The 20271-nt window shown below is 42.5% G+C and overlaps 1 protein-coding gene across 3 annotated transcripts in view; it reads left to right on the top strand.

Annotated features, from left to right (window-relative positions):
• The window catches only part of emid1 (EMI domain containing 1), a 68834-nt gene that overhangs the window by 39130 nt on the left and 9433 nt on the right, over positions 1 to 20271 (top strand). For all 3 annotated transcript variants that reach the window (XM_042488354.2, XM_088076792.1, XM_042488355.2), the window contains exons 4-9: positions 12806 to 12895; positions 13007 to 13068; positions 13155 to 13287; positions 15001 to 15045; positions 15150 to 15257; positions 17463 to 17570. In XM_042488354.2, the coding sequence (XP_042344288.1) occupies positions 12806 to 12895; positions 13007 to 13068; positions 13155 to 13287; positions 15001 to 15045; positions 15150 to 15257; positions 17463 to 17570 (546 nt within the window). The remainder of the gene's footprint in view (positions 1 to 12805; positions 12896 to 13006; positions 13069 to 13154; positions 13288 to 15000; positions 15046 to 15149; positions 15258 to 17462; positions 17571 to 20271) is intronic.

Below are 20271 nucleotides of genomic sequence, written 5' to 3'. Positions count from 1 at the left end.
GCAGAGCGAGGCACGTTTATGGTTTGCTATTGAAGCAGAATATCGTCCTAAAGGGAGTTGGAATGACTACAGTCTGGCAATCATGTCTTGGCTCTGGATGGACGAGTGCAGTCACTATCACACAGTCCTTGTGTTCAACTGGAGCTTTTTGTGTTTGGTTGTCATGGATCCTGCTGCATGGTTGTCAGAGGGGACTCGATTGTTTTTATTGTTTACATGGGTGGTTAAGGAAAAATATAGGTTATTGAAACCTTTTTCTGAACAAGACTTGCTCTCATGTGTACTCACACACAAATCATACCACAGCGGGGAAATTACACTTGGCTGGTGTGGCAGCAGGCCTCTAAGTCGAAATAAGTGAGCGTTCAGACCAACCTTGGACAAATAAACTGTGTGTTTGACTGGACGTGTCCTTCAAACACTTGGGGCAAAGGATTTACTCACCCAGCGCTGAGTGTGTATAGCGGAGGACATGGTGCAGGATGTTTTGCTGAAGGCTTGTGGATTGGCCTGCACTCTGCTTGGCTGCAGATGTGGGCAGAGAGCTGGAGCGCTTGTCAGCCTCTGTATGGTAATGGACAGGGTCAGAGTGAAGGGTCTGCTGGCCAGGAATTCAGCGGCGTGTTTTTGCAGAGAGCAGCAGTGTGTAAACTCTACTTCTCCTCCACTGCTGGTCTTATTGCAGTTTGTTGAGTCAACCTTTTTTTGCAACCTATTGTTTGGATTTTTTTTAATCCTTTTTTTAGAAATGATCAAGAGATTACATTTTGAAATTCAGCGATTACATTACGGTAACTAATTCCAGTAATGCTGCATTACTTTTAGACATTTTACAGGTTTGCTTGTTTGCTGTCTCATAGGAATATTTCACCTTCCAAATTATCATTTCTTTGCTTTTTTGTTTTGTTTTCCTTGTTTTTTTAATTTAGTTTTTATTGGCAGCCAGAAGATTTACTAACAAGACAGTCACAAACACCTTGCATCAAGCCTGTTTTGGTGAATTTAAATCCCAAATGACCATTTGTATATCAATTATTCACCCCATGTTACATTGGATTTATAAAGAAAATTTTAATTTTTTCACATGGTTCCATGGTGAATGAAGAATTCAAAAACTGAGAAAAGTCTTGGTGAATCACAGTCATAGGGGATTGCACTTAACAACAGCAAAACTATATTAAAACATCTATTCACAAATTCTGACATAACTTGTGCAGTATAATTCATGTCTCATTTATCCGGTGCTTCCCAAACTGAACGGAAAGTGAAACTTATGCTCTCTCAAAGCCAGACTTCACTGCTGTGCCACCACTGCCTCGATCAGTAGTATGTTTGTGTTATTGTGTGACTTTCATGTTTTAAAAGGTTACTGTGGATTCTCCAAAGGCACACAATGACACAAACAAGCTTATCGTGGCAGTGGAAGACCAGCAGCTCTCATGTTCAGCGAGACAAAATGACTGTTCTTGTTAATGAAGTGTGGCTGTGAAGAGAGCATAGACACGTTTTTCTCTCAAATCACTAAAGTATGGTTTTATGTATGTTTTGGGGAAGAACTGAGCATGCGACAGGATAAATGAGACTTGGATTTTGTGAGAGTTTGTTATCGGATGTTTTGATGTAGTTTTCTGTTAAATGCAGACCCCTTTTACTGTAGTTCTTCAACAGTTTTCTCAGTTAGCCTCATTCTCTGTAAAGGCATGCAAGAAAAAGTTTTCTTAAATGATCTTTTGTGTACTAATAACACAATCCATCTTACGTTGACTTGATGAAGTTTTTATTTAACAGGAGTTGGATAGTAGGTGCATTTAATGTAGCATTTGGTCCAGGACATGTTAGTTTGGTGCAGTGGCTTCCCAGAAACTCGTCTTATTTGCATATATTTGATCATCCTTCCTATCTGATAGTCATGTGATTATACAGATTTTTAACAAAAAAATGGGTTAGCCAGTCTTATTTGGAAGGGCAAAGTAATGGCAAATGGAAAACTTATTACCCCACTTTGACCCATGGTAGCCCTTATTGTGCCTGTTGAGTCTTATTTAGGGATTAGTACTGACATTTTGGGTGCAAAGGCTTTCAAACTTCAAATAAAATGGGTTAGATAATCTTACAACTGTTTGCATCTTTACAACTTGTCTACTTGTGATTTTGCCCCATCAGACTGTGAGACCGAGTTGTCATAAACGGGAATTATCCTTTAAAGGAAAACCAGCTTCACATAATGTTTATGGTGTTTACTTTTAGTCACAAAGGCTTATGAAGTGCAAGCTGTTCAACAGCTCAGTGCAGCATGCAAGTCAAAAGCAATCACTTGCAGTTAACATGTTACAGTATATGAGTGTGTGTGGGTGTGTGGAGGTCTAATTCTGGTCCCAGTTGTTTTTAGAGCTTTTGTTTGTCGGCCACTTGCGACCGCGTTTTGGCTGAGAGGAGTGGGATTTAATTACTGCAGCGTGTAGAGAGTGTTTTATATAGAGAGGTCACAGACAAGACGGACCCCTCCCTGCCACACTAAAGCAACAGCAGAGGAGTGTGTGGTTTCATTCAGTCGGTCCTGGTGTGCCGCTCTGGAGTCCTGTTTTTCGCTGGTTTCCTTGGTGACCACAGGAGAGACAGGGGGAAAAGGGTTGCACATCACTGGGTAAGATGCCAATGGAGGTCACTGAAAGGGAGAGTGTCGCCAAGGAAAAGTTTACAAAGCAGCTTTTATTTGGGTCAACCAGGGTCATGAGGGAGGAGCCCGGTTCCATCGGGGCTTCTGTGTTATTGTGTCACTCTTAATAAAAGTGAAGGGTGTGAGCTGGATTGTCAGCCTTCGCCGCACACTTTTATTAGACATCTGCTCCTTTCAAGTAGGGGAAATGTTAAAAGAGTGGCGAAGGGATTCATAGTGCAGCCGCTCCCGACCACATACTATCTCAAATTGGCACGCTGCAATTCGACAGATGTGTCCATCGCAGATTTTAGCCACTTTACACAGACCGCAGCATTGTTTGCTTTCATTGGCACAGAGAAAATTGTTTCCATTTTAAACATATGCTGAACATTTTTGTTTTTGGATACTACTGGGACAACAGCAAATTAGATTTATTCCATTTTTAAAATTCACTTAAAATTCTTGAGTTTTCTCAAGTTTGTGTAAACAGCAGATTGTGTTTTGTGACTCTCTCTCTCTCTCTATCTGTCTCTCTTTGAACACAAACGGCCTGTCCCACTGGTGTGGACACCACCAAACTCCAACATCCCAAAACAAGTGGTTAGCAAACAGTGGAGGCAGTTTTGCTCTACTCAGTAATTAGAGGCAAAGGTGGTGTGTGATTGTGAAACAAAGCTCAATTTTCCTGTAATTAGTGTCTTCTAGTGCCTTGCAGGTATTCTCGACAGTCTGGACCAATCCTCTGTGGGGGAGATAGTTGTGGGTCTCTCATGATGAAACCTTCTGGAAAATACAATAAGCAGGAAGCCTGACAGGGAGGGAGGGGAGGTCAGAGCTCCATCCTGTGCAGAGAGGTCTTCCCCGCAGCTGTCTGTGCCCAGTGAGGCCAGTCTCTTGTCCCAGAATGCCAAGAGGAGCACATGTCTGCAGGCCGGACAAACTCCTCTGTCAGCAGACCGCAGTCACCCCACCAGTCAGACCATTCAGCCCGGCGCTGCGCTGTAATTACACACCGCTGCCTGCTGTGTGTGGAGGGGGCGGGAGTGGCAGCCAGACTGAGATGCAGACCCCATCAGCATCACTACAGGCATGTGCTGGAAAAACAGAGAGAGTGAGAGAGACGGGGAGAGTGAGTGAGAGGGAAGGTGAGGTAAAGACAGCCCTGTCTGGGACAGAGAGGCGGGAGGAGAGGCATGAGACCCTCCTCCTTCCTGTGAAAGATTAGAGGCTGTGTGTGCGAGCACATCTGGAGAGGCTGGAAAAGCTGAAAGGACTGATGTGAGAATCGACAGAGCCAAACTGAAGAAGATTAGTGGAACAACCCTGCTGGTCACACTGAAGTGGCCTCTGCAGCATTTATGTCTGTTCATGTGCACGTGTTTGTGCACCATGACTGAAAATGGTAGAAATATCTAAATACACATAAATCAGTAAGTTTACAGCTAAAGTTAGTTTCTGATCACAGACCTTACTGTCAGTTTCGAAGAGCTCCAAGTGACCCAAATTACAAAAATATCTTCCTCGGGTGGAAGTGCAGTTTGCAGAGCGGTTATCTGGATCAACAACAAAAAAAGAAAGTACATGAACCTGCATAGTTTCTGTCCAAATTGGACATGAGCCTGAACCATGGTAGTGGTTTAAGGCCATAGCCTGACAACAAAATTTCCACAGCTTAAAACACATTTTAACATTTATTACAAACTAAAATCAACTAAAGACTTTTCAGTGCTGTAACAAGCATTTGTGACAGTATTTTCTCCTGTTCAATGTTCAGCACAACCACAAACTGTCACATGCCATATATATTGAATAAAGATTGTCTAACATTTCTCCTCCTTAATGAGAGGTGGGAGTTGGGATGGGCTGATGCAACATACTATGAGGTTTGCATTTAAATAAAAAAAAGGCTGGGAAATTGGAGCAGACCCGACCTGATACAAGCTCAGGGGAGTTTTGAGAAATTACAGCCCAGCCCCAGGCCTAACTGCAGGTCAGGCCCAATTTGGTTCGGACAGAGAATCCAAGCTTTATTTTAAAGCAACAGTACAACTGGACTTTTTGAATTTGCACTTCTGTACAGTAAATCTTTGGTGTACAGCTTTGTAATTTTCATACTTTTTATTTGAAGTTTTAAGGTATTTTTTCTGCATATGTTAATAATTTTGCAATGAGTGTAACTTACTATCTAGTAAGGCTGCAGGTAATGATTATTTTCATTGTTAATTAATCTGTCAGTTACATTGTAGATTAATTGCATATATGATTGATCTTTAAAGTGTCAGAAAATGCTGCAAAATCTTCCCAAAACCCAAGTTGATGTCCTCCAATGACGTCCACAACCCTCTAGCACAGGGGAGGAAAGAATCCAGAAAATATTCCCTTTTAGGACCCTGAAATCAAGAGATTTTTTCAAACTTTTTTTCTTGACAAATTACTCATATCATTCAATCATTGCAGCTCTAATGACAAAGTTTTGAATCTTACATCTTAAAAATCCGCTACTATTTCAGTTATTTCAACATCTTTGCTGTGTGAGCGTTATTTATAAAGAAATAAGGTGATATAACTTTAAAATATTATTTATAATATTAATATTATTCAGTTCATAATATAGATACAATTAGGCTACTTTAGTTAAAGTAGTTTAACAAACTAACTGTAAAGAGTACAGTACAGCTGACAATATTAATACTGATTAAAAAGGATTTAAATCCCTCTGAAGGATACTACTTAAATAAAACTTAAATAAAAGTATTGTTACTCACTTTAACACAACTCCAAAAACTACATAAATCATCTCCTCAGGTGCAGTAACTAGGCAAAATTTAATTGGTTGTTTTCACCCTTGGTATTAACAGTGGAGGTTCAGCTCTGTGGAGGGTGTGGCAAGTGTGTGCTGCCCTCCGCTGCTAAAGTGTCTGTGCTGATTGATGAGGTGAGATGTGTGTGTGCATGAGGTGAGACCCTCTCTGACCCTGCACGCTCTCACCTCAGGGTCCTGGAGGCTATAGCTGGTTTCATTTGCAGCAGGTCTTTGCAACACCTCACCTAGACTTGTAAACCGGAGCAGATGTAGACCGACTGCGTCAGTGCACTTGTTTTCAACTTAAACACACAGCGCAAAGGTGAGTATTCAGTCTCTCTCAGCTTACCTTATACTCTGGGATGAATTATCTCACCAATTGTTACGACAAGGCCGTGCTTCCTTTTTGACGGTAATTACAGTTGATCCTGTCCAATGTGTGGGCCGCTCCACTCTCAGGCTGGGAGCTGCAATTCCAAAGGAAGGAAATGATGAAGTGTGTCCCACCCTTTAAGTCAATCACCTAATAAAAGAAAGCTGCGACCCTGGGAAAGCACAGTAAACATGGGTTCAGATGCAGGTTTGCACTGTGCAGAGCATCAAGTCCTGATAACCAGACTGAGACTCTTCAGCTGTTTGGGAGGTGGAAGGTGGGTCTGATTATGCTTTAAAACCAGCTGAGATTGATTTGAGTCGACCATCAGCGAGCACGGTTGCCCTGGTTGAGCAAATTATGTAAAAGACCGCACCGACCCATCTTTATGTCTCTCAATACGAATTACCTGAGACCAGAGTATTAACTTTAATTCAAATGGTCTCCTTTTTACAAAATCTAAAATGGGTATAGCTCACTGTCAGGAACTCACTGGAATAACTTTTTACAGTTTAGTGATTGCTTGTGATTGTGTTAGAATGCAGCCTGTCGTAACTGAATGACCCATGACCGGGCCATGAGTGTGTGAGCGCATGTGAATGGTTAGGTACATTACCAGTAGCACCTTCTGCGGTAGCCTTAGTCACCAGTATATGAATGTGCGTTTGAATGGGTGAATGTGACATGTAACGTAACAGCACTTTAAGTGGTTGGAAGACTAGCAAGGTGCTTTAAAAGCAAATCCTTTAACAGTTTACCATTAATGACAACTGTCATAAGCATTCACAAAGACTCCTTCATTGTCTATGACAGGTGTAACGTCATGGTTACGACAGTGCCATGTCAGTCTTATGTACACCTCTTCAAATACAGACTGTAATGTTACCCATTACAGTCTGTCTGGATTTGAGTATGGGACAAAGACACAGAGAGAAAGAGTGAGAGGGTGAAGAGCAGAAAGAAACATTACAGATCACATCCTCTCTATTTGTTCCTTTTGCATTGAAAAATAGACAAAAGAAATTGCCGGCTCAGCAAACGTGTTCTATGAAGCCACCTTTTTCTGTATGTGTGTGTGTGTGTTTATCTAAAAGCAGCAGTCTTCAGTCTGTCTGAAGCGGTGTAGAGACAGAGACAAACGCCTCCCCTGGTTGGCTGTCAGCACCTGGTCACTAATGATGCTGCAGCGCTGAGCTCAGCTAATTGACCAGACAGAGATGGATCAGGACCTTGCACTCTGCTGTGTCTGCTAGCTCTGTGTGTGTGTGCGCGCGTGCATGGTTGCGTGGTTGCGTGCTTGTGTGCGTGTGTGCGTTTGTGCGTGCGTGTTTTGATGTTTGTGCTCACAGCTGCTGCCAGGCCCCTGTACTGCATCTTCCTACAGAAACTTCAAACTTTGAGGTAACACAGTTGGACAGAAGGAAACAGCACAGATGAGTCTTGCAGACCATATGACAGGACAACAAAAGTCTGACTCGTACATTTGTGAAGCTCCTGAAGGCCTGTCTGTGTGCAAGCTGCTGAATCTTTCTGCAGAGGCAGAGAACAAATAAACCTCAGTAGGTGATGAGCTCCGAGGATCAGGCAGTCGGTGCAGCTGAGTGTGAGATGTGTGTGTAAGGGTTCTGGTTGGCAGGGCTAACTGGGCTCTTAGCATGAGAGCTCTGGTTTATTTTCACTGGGAGAGTATCACTGAGGGAATGACCTTGGCCCATTAATAATACAGCCAGTGTGTGTGTGTGTGTGTGTGTGTGTGTGCGCGTGTGAAAACACACACACACACAGTCAGAAAACCATACACGAGCACACACACACACACTCCCCCCCCAGTTTTTAAAGCAAGAGGTGCAGCTGCAGTCCTGGTCACTGTGCCCTCGGTTCTCACTCTGGTGCTCCAAGTTTTAAATGGCCAAAAATAATAGCTTTGGAATAAAGCTCCTATAATGATAATATAATGATATAATAGTAAGAGCAGGTTGTTAATGCTTTTTTGTGAAATCCAAATCGAAAGTGTTGTTGTCTCCAACTTTGGCTCTCTGTACACTTAGCACAGATGTGTCTCTATCCGTTAAAGGTTTCCAAATTGGGCTATCAGCCAATTCTATAGTAGATGGGTATGCCGTCCAGTTATTTTTTTGTGTTTGTGTTTGTTTGTTTCTGGTGTGTAACTTTCATTGTCGTAGACAGGCCATAAAATAGGCTAGTAAACAGTAGAAAGCAGCATGGAGGCCAGTGAAAATGTTACGGTGGTTACTTCTTTTTTATATCTCTTACTTATTCAGACTCTCTCTCTTGCAGACTCAGTGCAGACTAACTTTTGTACAATGTTTATGAGCTGGGTGGATGGAAATGGACAGTACTTTGTTGCAGCGCTAAAATTAGCGCAAGCACCCAGGTGTATATTTCCATCACTGCTTATCGGAAACAATCAGAGCTGGAGCCGATAAATACCAACTGCAGAGTCATTTGTCACGGAAGTGAATGCTTATTGTGGTGTTTTCCGTTAAATAAAAAGATGATGTCAGCAGGTCTCACTTTTTGTCAAGCCTTTTTTTAATTTTAAGTTTTATCTAGTATGCAGACAGCTGCGTCACTCTGTAATTGTGTATTTTTTTAAACTATTTTTTTAAGCAATTTCACCATAAGCAAATTAAATGTGAGCAAGGCAATGAGATGTATTATCAGACGTGATAATTCAACACACATTTGAGACTCCTCATGTGAACTGCAGTTTCTCTCAGCGGGTCTAGATGCTGTTTGGATACAAGATACAAAGTCTGAATAGACGCCAGCGTAGTATTGATGGTCAGTTTACTCACCTTTAGTGTTTTTCTTTTATTTCAGCAGTGATTGATGTGAAGCAGAGGAAACAAAGGAGAGAAACTCCTGAGGGTTTCATCTGAAGACACCGGGCTACATGTGTGTCTTGGCAGACCTGTTGCTCATATTTCGGCAAACGATTTCATCGGCCTGTCTAACCTTAGCCCCCAGCTACTTAGGCTGCATGCTGTAAGAGCTCCCCTTGACTTTTGGATGGCTTCAGAGCTCTGTGATAAACTCTAATTTTAATAAATTTAGCCTGAGATGAAAATGTGATTTACTTTTAAGAGGCTTCTTGGCACTGCCAGAGTCCTGCTGTGACAAACCACTTCACTTTCACATTATGCACATAGTCATCAACTTGAGCATAAACAAACCTTCATAACCTCCTGAATACACACACTCATCATGAAATAGGACAAGATAACTTTGCTGTGACTTTCACTCATGTCTTTAGACTTTTCCTATGAGATTAATGCGTCAGCAGAGGTAAAGATTATTTAAGGAGTGTTTGTAAACAAATCAATAGATGTGTGTGTGTGTGTGTGTGTGTGTGTGTGTGTGTGTGTGTGTGTGTGTGTGTGTTTGTGTGTGAAAAGCAGCAGACAGAGCTGATGTCAGGATGGCCTCTGGTCCGCTAAACTCTCTGTGGGGGTATTTCTCTAGTAAAGCGCTCTGACTCAGTCACTGATCAGGGCCCAGTGCAACACTGGGGCAAAAGGTCAAATACATTCACACATTTCTTTGATCCCCCCCACCAAGGCAATTAGCCGACTGAGAACAAAGAGTGGATACAATGAGCTGCGTCCATCAGGGGGCATTCATTAACTGTGATGATGTTATTGTTGGCTAAGAGAGCGAAGGATCACACTTGACGCATCCGATTCATCTTCTTTCTCCGCAGTCTACAGGCACTCACAGTTTACTTAACAGACACTCACAGGAGAGAAAGGAGAAAAGAGAGTTCTTGCAGGATTTTAAATTTATTGTTGTAAGACAGAGAGAGTGAGGGAGACAGTGTAAGAAGTATGTGTGGGAGACAGTTGTCCTTTTGCCAAAGCTGGGTTAATGCTTCATACAATAGCTGGAGTGTGGGTGAGGGGATCTTGGCGCTTGACTGTTCTTTACTCCAGAGGGAAAAGAGGTGGCGTTAGGGGCGAGAGCTAGACTTCCTATCCAGAGCCCCCTTTGTAATTGAATGCAGCCATCTACACGAGCAGGGCTCCAGAGAAAACGTCCCCGGCATGAGCGCGTCTGTGTACACACACATAAATCTCTCTTTGTCTCCGCAGCCATCCCCATGTGGACTGAAGTGCGCTGCAGACGAGTGAGGAGCAGATCACAGTGTGTGTTCTCCACGTCCACTGTTATCAAAAAATGTGGGAGAGTTTTCTACAATCTAGAGCGCATGCCATAACATTTCAGTCTCAGGTCTTACATGGTTTAAATCCATCTACACTTGTAATCCTCTGAGAAATACCCAGAACCCAAAACAGTGAAATCATGAGCACAGGGGTTGAGGACGGGGAATTATTGAAGTGGTCTCAATTTACTCTAAACCATGTGTTCTGTGTACTTTTCATGCTCCTCCTTTGCCCTCTCTCTCCCCCTCTCGTTGGGTAATCACTAAACCCGTTATGCTTTCCTGTCTTAAGTTCCCAAACGTTTATTTTTCTTCGTGACAATAAGATCTCCATTTTCCTTTCCTGGGTCTGCAGTGGACAGAGATGGATCTGATGTTACAACAAGTGAGTCTGTTTAAGAAGAATGCCATTCTCCTGCTCCAGCTTGGTGCTGCAGGTGCTATTTCATGGCTTCTTTTAGTATCGCACTTGGCATTGACTGCGGCCGCCGGCCACTGAATGGCAAAGACGTGCTTCCTGGTGGCTAATGAGGTGCTGAACCCGGCCTCTTGTTTTTATCAGGAGCACCTGGGCTGACCAGAGCCAGCCCAGGCCAGACAAAGCAGTCAGTCTAACATTTCTACAAAAGGTCTGCCCATTCAAAACATCCAGAACCCAGGGACACAAACTCCCACACTTCATAAAATGAAGGCAAGACAGAATGCAAGTCGAGGCTGCCCATTCTCTCTGCACAAGGAAACTATTGTTTGTCTTTGCACTCCCTCTCTTCAAGGCTTTGCGATTTTTTACTCTGTAAAATACAAGGCAAAAGGAAAGCAGCTTGGCAAAGAGGCAGTGTGCACATTGTTTGTCTCTTGGAAATTGAGACAAAAGCTGCATCTGTCTCTGGTGACTTATATCTCTTTCTTCTACACCCTGCTCATTTACTGTCAGCTCTTTGTGGCATATAGTTAGAGGCTCACCTGGAGGATAGAAACCTGCAGACACAAACAGCACCAAGTTGATTTCTGCTATCTTCCACAGTAAAACATCTTCACACAGCAGAGTGTAACTTCCAGGGTTGCGCAGTAATATCAGCACGTCATCGGTAAAATAAAATACCAGTATCAACCAATGCTGCCGATATCAATTAATTAATTAATTAATTTTTTTGTTGACAAAGTGAACAGGTACAAAACATCAACCCTAAGTGGAAAGTTTTTTTTTTTAATTTTGCAAAATGAATAAATAATACATGGACTGAAAGCATTGTATTTTATGTCTCCATCTGCTATTGGGCCATCACTATAAGTCTGCATAATATGATGTTAATTCTGCTACAGAAGAGATGTGATGAACACTAAAATTAGGTGGGAGTAAAAGTGGATATATCACTATCGGCATTGGCCAAATGAGATGTTTTTATGTTGGCATATCAGATATCTGCAAAAAATTCAATATCGTGCATCCCTAGTAACTTCCATATCACTGTAATGATCACATTACATCACATCCCATTAAACACGAAATGAACACCTGCATCCTGTTAATAAGCAGTTGGAAGTTGGACTTTTTTCAGTTGTTTTTCTGTTGCTGACTGTTCAGACCTTTGACTGTCCCCCCAGTGATTGCAACTGACACTGGTACCTGTGCCCCCCGAAACATCAACCAACCTTTTAATTTTTATTTCTACAATATCTGCACGTGGCATCTACAGTGTGGTTAAGGTTTGGCAGCTAAAACACCTGTTTAAAGAAAGAGAGAGATCATGGCTGAGGTACAAGACAAAAAGAAGCACTAATTGCAGGTCTGTCAAGGGACACAAACTTACGTGTCCTTCATAGAAGTCAGATGGGATACACATCGGATCAGCGCCACACTCTTGTTTCCAGATCTCTGCAATATGGAAACAATACTTCCTGCTTTGGCACTTGACAAAAATCTCCCAGAATCCTCAAATATGATCTTAATCCCCTGGATATTTTATTTTCATCATGTTCCTCCTATGTTTCTCTGTCTGTCAGAGAGGAAAGTGATAGTTCTAATTAACCAAAAGGCTGGGTGTCGTCTTCAGATTTCATTTTGTCTGACAAACAATCTAAAACCCCAAAAATGTTCAATATTCAGTGTGACATTGAGAGAAGCAGCAAATCCTCATATTGAGTAGCTGAACTCAGAGAAACTTTGGTGTTTTTGCTCGTTTCTAATCTTCTCAGCTCTAATATCAACAGCCTGTTGCAAAAATAAACTAGTTTGAGCTGATTTTCATTTAATTTGTTGGGCAGACAGGTATTAGGGCATAAACAAACAATAAATAGATCTGGATGAGAATTTGTAACTGTGATTCTCACAATTCGATTGCAGTGTGTAGGATTTAGGGGCATCTACTGACAGAAGTATTATATAATAGTCATAATTATGTTTTCATGAGTTTATAATCACCTGAAAATAAGAATAGTTTCATTTTTGTTACCTTAAAATGAGCTGTTTCTATCTACATTTTGGACAACCCAGGCACTGGCTCTAGATAGAGCAATTTGTGGTTTTGCATTTCAACAAAACTGTAGTTTTTCTACACACTTGGCACATGGGAGACGTTTCAGTCCTGCACTCTCACCACTAGATGCCACTAAATCCCTCACACTGGCCCTTTAAAGGACAAAGAGCCTTGCATTTCGCAGTTTCCATAGCTACCTATATGAATGGAAAAAGAAATATACAGATCTCAAGATGATGCTTTCAAGGTCAAGATTTAAATCGGTATAATTTGCAATCCAATTTGTCTGTGTCTTTGTCTTTTGTTTTAGATGCAGGGAACCAGCTTGTAGCTCAAGAGGCAGTGAGGAAACCATCCACGCTACGCCGCCCGCCTGCACGCACAGGAGAGTCAATCTCTAGTAAGTGTTACTGCTTTGACTATATAACACTGTGGGAGTTGTAGAGAGTTTACTACATGTCTAAGAGATTTCTGAAGGTGAAAAAAACATTTTTTTTGTTTTGTTTTTTAGGTTGTCTCAACTGCAGTCGAATCACAGCTTTGACTGACAGGCTGAGCTCACTGGAGGCGAAGGTTTGGACTTTACTCACTCGGGCACAGTATCTGAATAATACATTTAATGTGTATAGAGTTTAATTGCCTACATTTACTTGTACCAGGTCCAATTGCTCACTGCCCCAGCGTCCATATCACATCGCCACCTTCAGGGTAAAGGAGGAACTGCACCGGAAGCCTCATTACTGATGGGGGCTGTGCCCGCTCAGGGAGCTCCTGGTGAGCAGGGACCTGCAGGTAGGTACACTATATCATGCTGTCACTCATGAATGAGTTTTATGTTTAAAAAAAATGCTGCATATTTCTAGTAAGTGGAGTCCGGGGTTTTGTGTTTTGATAATTGAGTCAGAAATCACTTTGTGCAGCTTTTCTCAGCGAGCAGCAACTCTTATTCTGCCCTCTACCTGCTCACCTCTGCTCATATCCAATTTCCTCCACTGCACACACACTCATTTCCTTTAGCAGAAGTTAGAGCCCAGTTGTCTGCGCTGCTCACTCTGCGCTCTGTGGCTGTGTGGAAACACTTCAGAAAGTCTCTCTCTCCTCTCCTGGAGTAGAGCCCAGCACTGCGAGAGTTCACTAACCCTGCTGCACTGTCAGAAGACGCTTTAAAAATGCATCAGTTATAATAAAATGTGTTAAGCCAAATGTTGTACCCAAATATCACCGCTATGTGAAGGAATTATATGTGATTTTAGAATCTTTCCCGTGACTGTGATGACAGAAGCTTTTTCTTTTAGAAAAGTCAGAAAATCCCAGCGAAAATGAGAGCAGCACTCCATCAGTCACTCATTCATTACTCTATAGAATACTACTCAGTAGTTTCTTTGTCAAAACCTGGAGCCTGCATTACCCACAATGCAACTAGACCACCAACAGTTCAGTTGAAGATTTGGGCGTGTTGTGCTACAGGGCGACAGAGGTCGGCTAACATCACATCCTTCAAACCCCACACCTCAAGATTTTTAAAATATTTTTAATTTTCAGACTTGTTGTCCAACCAACACTGACTCAAATGACATCACTTAAGGCAATTTATCAGTCTTCCCATGACTTCCTCGAGAGAGATACATAGAGTGTAAGGACCCGTAGACATGCTGCACTTTTTGTGCCCTTAACCTTCATTGTTTTCAATGCAGATGCACGCTGAATAGCTAAGGAAGTGCTGTCAAGGTGCACAAAACATTCTCAAGTTGTCAGGGCCAACTGCTGCATCCTGGGATAAACAAAATGCAACTTTCGGAAGGCAGCAACTCGCACAGTGTGTCACAACCGCACCCAGCAGATATCTTTCCTTTCCTCCATAAATATCAGTCTTTGATAAATATGGGGAAGAATTTGATCACTTTAGTGCAGGGCTGCTCAGAGCTTTACATCTGTCCCACAGACATTATTTTAGGCCCAGTCCACATTTAAAAAACACCCCTGTAGAAGAGTAGCTCTGAACTAAGGATTTCTGGTAAATAAGCTATATTACGGTGCTGGTTATGGCTGGTTAGCAACTTCAGGCGCAGCCTGCCTCCACGGTCTTGAAACTTGGCACAGAGTCGGTACAAGTGTAGCACCCAGCACCCAGTTTTCCAGGCAGTTAATGGTGTGGGCGTGTGTCTTAGCCCTTATACAGCTGTTTTTTTCACTTACGTTTTTTCACTTGTAGTTTTCAACCAGACATCACTTTCAGAAATCCACCGAGTCTAGATTAATTAATGGTTCCTTTAAAAACTATCAAAAAAATCTTTAGTTAATGAAAGTATTTAGTACTTTGGAACTGAAATTCAGTCCTAATGGTGACATAAATACTACAATGAAGAGTTTTTCTGCTGTATTACATAAACAGAATTTAGAGTTTCACTTTATCCATCACACCACCTCTTCTCCAGGTGGTGCGAGCCCAGATTTTTTCACAGAGCTCCTCCTCTCAATTAAGTCATCTCTCTGTTTTCATTACAGGTCCTCAGGGTGAAAAGGGGAGAGATGGGCTTCCTGGCAGAGAAGGTAAATTGTAACCACAGTTGCCTCTCAGTCAGTCCATGTAAAACCATTGAAGATGTAAACCAGTTAAGGCTTCGTGATTACTCATGACTGTTTCCTCCTCTTAGGGAAACCAGGGTCTCGAGGGCTGCCAGGTCCCATTGGGCCTCGGGGGGAGGCTGGGACGAGGGGCCCATCTGGAGCTCCTGGATCCAAGGGATCCGCAGGACCTGCAGGTAAGAGAGGACTGAGAATGGAAATACACACAGCTCACTTTTAGCAGACAGTTGTGAGCTGAGACAAACAAATGAAACTTGTCTTAGTGGATGTTGACACAGTTTGTCAATAAGCATGTTGTAAAGATTTGAGTGTGTTATTGAGAGAGACGGAGGGAGTTGCAGGGCAGTTGTATTCTTGCCTCTCCACTTAACCTATTGTCTGTAGAAGAAGACGTTTGAATGGCTCAGTGTTGACGAAAGACTTGAGGAAACAACAGTGGAAAAATCAGGGAGATCTCCAACAAAAGACTGACCAGTGATGCCCTGCTGCAGAGTGTTTGTCTTTCTCTTAAACCACTCAGTCAACCCACAGACCCTCCAGTGGTAAATGTCGGAGCGTTCCACAGGCTTGCTGGTAATTTTCTGGAATTCGGGCATTTTCCTCGGTTTTAAAATCATATAGTTTCTAAAAAGTGCTGTTTCAGTGGGCAGCAAAAGCATTTGTTTTCAGACTACATTTAGACTCCTGACATGTGCTGCTGCTCACCAACCAGAATCATAAATCTGCCCATTGTATTCAGAGGTTTTATATATACATATAAGTAATAGATGACCTGTTGGGGGGGTGGGGGGGGCGGGGTGGATCAACAGGCAGCTGTGACTTGAATGATGATCAAGTAAATGGTGGTGTACGTATGTCACAACATCTGCTCTCGCTATAGGCTGTTATTTCTCTGCTCTGGATCATGAAGAGAGTGCCTCTCCTCTCAGCCTAACAGCACATGACCCCTGCTCTGCGCCTGCTGCTGGGTAAAGATGAGATTTAGAGCAAAAGTTAAACTACAAACCCACTCTCCGAGAAGCTGCGCCATGTGACTTCAATCTGAAATGAACATGAGCTATATATACACAAATCCCAGGTCCTTATGATTTCCATATGGCTGTGGTGTTATTGTTTTTTCTATCTCCATTACTTCATAAGTACCCAAAACCAGAGCTATGTCTCGCATCCGAAGCTCTGTTTTCCTTATTGTGCTGATTTTTTTTCATTTTAAAGAGAAAGATAAACACAGAACTGGAATGTTTCCAGTGTCATGGAAAATATAGACAAATATGCTTTTGAGCCAAAGGTTATTGGAAAGGTGGGAGAAAAGTGAACTTGCGTTGTTAGGAGAAGTGATATTCAACGTTATGATGAATGCTTAGAAGTTACAGGAGAGTTGTTTTACAAACTCTGACTCATATTTTGACGCAGCATCCCCAGACTGCTCTAGGGAACCATTATTCTGCAGGAAAAATGAAAATTGTTTCCCCCAATATGTCACATAAACTCTGACGGGCCACTTTAATTGTTCATTTGAACCACTTTGTAGCTAACAGTCTCTCCGGCGCAGTCTAAACACAGTCGGTCATGCTGCAGTGTTGACCAAGTGGAAACGACCCACTGAGGTGTCAAATCAGAGCTGTAACAACATTACTTTGCAAAGCTGTAATTAGCAGACTGTCACTGTTGGTTGCATCAGTACATAAACAGAGAGGTGATGAGTCTGGGTCTGTCGGAGGGCAGGAGGTGGTGTTTAGGGGGCAGCAAAGTCCAAACAATGAAGTCAGATGTAGTTGTGGTGCTTTTTTCCACCTTAAAAGAATTGCTGGGGGAGGAGGAGGGACATTTTAACTAACTGGCCCATATGGAGCGACTACAGGCTGTTACTTGTACACACACATCCAAAACCTAGCAGTGTGTATGCAGGGAGCATTTCATTTACTACAAAGCTGTGCCAGTAACACTTTGCAGAGTTAAATTGTGTTTATTTGAGTTTTCCCATGTCGCTGAGTCTGTTCCCAGCACCGGACCATTAAAGACCCTCCTCTTGTTAATTTCGAGAAACAAAGTTGACCAGTTCATACATTTCTCCTCCTCCTCTCTCCGGCTGCTGATTTTACTCCACATGTGCACATACATACGTACAGAGGCACAAACACTCTTCTGCCAGACACTATTATACTGTATCATTCAGCACTTTATCTAATCTTTTTCCTCTCTGGTCTTTGTCTCAGTTTATCTTCCTATCGTCATATCACCCACAGTCATTTATCATAACCACTCTGCCGTTGTGCTGTGTCTCTCCAGAGGAAATTTTATGATCATATTTTGCTAAGTCATACCTCCTAAATGCAGTATGCCTGTCATCACAGTAATGTTTCTGTCGTCCCTCCTCTCAGGCCCTCGAGGTCCACCAGGACCCACAGGAGAGAGGGGTCTACCAGGCCCACCTGGCCCTCCAGGGCCTCCAGCTCCGGCCAGCGCCCGAATCCCAGAACCAGACCACAGTAAGACCCTGGACAACTAGCACACTTCAGACAGTCACCATGGCACTGATTCAACACCAAATTATCTAGGGTTATTATTAAGCTCTCTTTGTATTTGTTCTAAATATGAATCATCAAAGTGCACTCCACTGATGTAACTATATCTTTAGCCCTGTTGGACTCTCAATGGACATTTAAAGGTTAAAAATTGATGCAGCAGAACCAGACTCTCTTTTTTATTCCACACATTCTTCTTCCGTTTTAAAAATGGGCACCTACATTACCCACAATACAATTCGACAACCTATAGTTCGATCGGAAATTCGGGTGTGTTTTGCCAATATAACATTTAGCCACTAGCCTCAGGCAGAGATGAGGAGCAGGATACAGAGGTCCAGTCAGGCCACTTCTCTCTAACTCCACACCTCCAGGTGTTTTTTTCATTTTCCCTTCTTGTAGTCTTATGTCCCAACTGATGCCGACTCCAGTGACATCACTTGAGATGGAAATTATTAATAGAATATTTTTCAGTCCACATTTTTCTGTAATCTCATTTTGCATTAAAAAAAATCGTGACAAAATCGTATCATGAACCGAGTATCGTGAATCGCATTGAATCGTTAGTCGAGTGTATCACTATCATTACATCCCTGGTAGTTAATGTGCTGACTATCTAACTTGAATTTGTCCTGTTGGTCTTTACCATTTCCACTTTTACTGATCAATACAGACTACTGCCGCCTGCTTGTATGGTGAGTTATTTCCTGTCACTCAGGCACAGAACACACACGCTAGTCGGCTGTTGGCTGTGGTGAGTTCAATGCAACTTTTGACACATGAGAAGTGAGGCAACGCAACAGTCAGCCTTCGTTGTCACTAGTTCTTTTAAGTTGGTTTGGCGTGTCTGGGCCTTAAAGTTTGACAGCACTGACATGATTGGCTGATAGAGATTGTAGCAAAATTTGATTGGTTTAACTGGAATAGTGTACACTCATAACCAGCTGATAGAGAAGTGAGATAGAGAGGGAGACCTGTGAATGACTGAAGCATAAAGATAGTAAGTGAACTTACGCTGAGCTTCATTAATGCTCCCCAAAACCTGTCAACTTTGATGTCTAAAATGAGCAGACTATTTCTTTATTAGCTGTATATTTCATTTTAATGCAACATTATCAGTTTGCCATTAACCCAGCAGCAGTGCATGTACACAAATTGAATCAAAGCCTTTGTTCTCGGCTGGTTGATGTAGTGTGTGTGCGATTAACAGACTTATAGCTGCAAACGGCTCATGTTCGTGTGTCTGTAGCCGCCTCAGACAGGTTCTGTCCTGCTGCTTCAGAGCTCTTATAAGTTTTCTAATAAACAAAAGAAACAAAGAGAATGAGAAACAGACAGGATGGTGGTAATCCTTTAGCCACTTCTTTCTCCCTTTTGTTTACCAGCCAAGTAGAACAGAATCAAAGAGTATTAAATGGAGGCAGAGACAGTCAGAGATTGACTCAGACTTTACATGCTGGGATGAGAACCTGTCCATCACTGATGTCACTCAACAACTTCCAGATGTAGGCCGCTCAGACAGCTGAGGGGGAGTGTGAGAGACAGATGGGGGGTGTGCGCCAGCTCTTTCAAGGTCAAGGCATCAGTGGGCTTTATATGTGGATTCAGTGGTAAAACAAAGTATGCAGCGCACAGATTTGTAAGCTCCGGGTTCCTGTGTGGAGAAGCTGTGGGTACGCTGAGGTTGGCATGATGGTTTCTAGGACTGCGAGCCATTTCTATCACATCAAAGTATCAGCAGGGGGACATGCTGAGCTTCCTTTGGAAAACACTGGATTATTTGGCTTTTACATCTGCATCAGGAGGTTGGAATTCCCTTCTGCTGAACAGGAGAGGTTTCCTAAACCAGCAGCCAGAACGTTAAGTAGTGAGGAGGAGCGCTGTTGTTAAAAATTTCAGAGTTTAAGTGCTCCCTACAACTTTTTATGTCACGTTAACCACGGTGTGTTCTCTATAGGAAATAAAGAGAGTGTGTAGGAATATACACAGAGAGCGGCCCTGTGTTGGATGTCACTTTTGGTCGTGATCTGTTAGCGGTGTGCAGCATTCTGGCAGCTGGAGGATGTTTCTGGCTGTCAGCCCTCCTCCTCCTCTCTGTGTCTCCTGTCTCATGCTGTGATTGGATCTGTGTTTCCTGTCAGTATAAAATGACCCAATGACCGCACACTTCCTCTATCGCTCACACGTCCACCATCCTCTTCCTCTTGTGCACCCTTTTAGTTGTAGAACATCCAGTCAGTGTTTTTACACAGTGGGTATGGAAAGTTTATTATGCAGTATTACATGTGTTTTTTTAATGAACGTGAAAAACACAGATCCACTGCTGACAGGGCTTTTTAACAAATTTTAGTGTAGTTTATTAACCTGTTGAAGTCATTATGTGAAGGTGGAGTATTTGTTGGAAAACACTGCCCTCTGGAGGTTACTCTAATGTCAGAAAGAGGGCTTTCATTTCCCTGAGTTGAGCCTATCAGGTGATTTTCCACACAGTAGCCCCTCTTTTCATTTTTCGTTTTGTACATCTACAATTTTTCCTCACTTCCTCCCCTGGCATCTTATTCCCTCATACATGAGATTTGAACAGAGGAGGCAAGGAAGAGACATGAGGAGAGAGAAGTCAAGGCAACAGGCATTAACAAAATGAGACGTCTGTGCTTTGGAGTTC

The sequence above is a fragment of the Plectropomus leopardus genome, chromosome 4 (assembly GCF_026936395.1).
Source record: "Plectropomus leopardus strain MGB_pleo_1.0 chromosome 4, ASM2693639v1, whole genome shotgun sequence".
Lineage (NCBI taxonomy): Eukaryota > Metazoa > Chordata > Actinopteri > Perciformes > Serranidae > Plectropomus > Plectropomus leopardus.
Note: the sequence above shows the minus strand (reverse complement) of the source record. Positions and strands in the feature narration are given on the sequence as shown.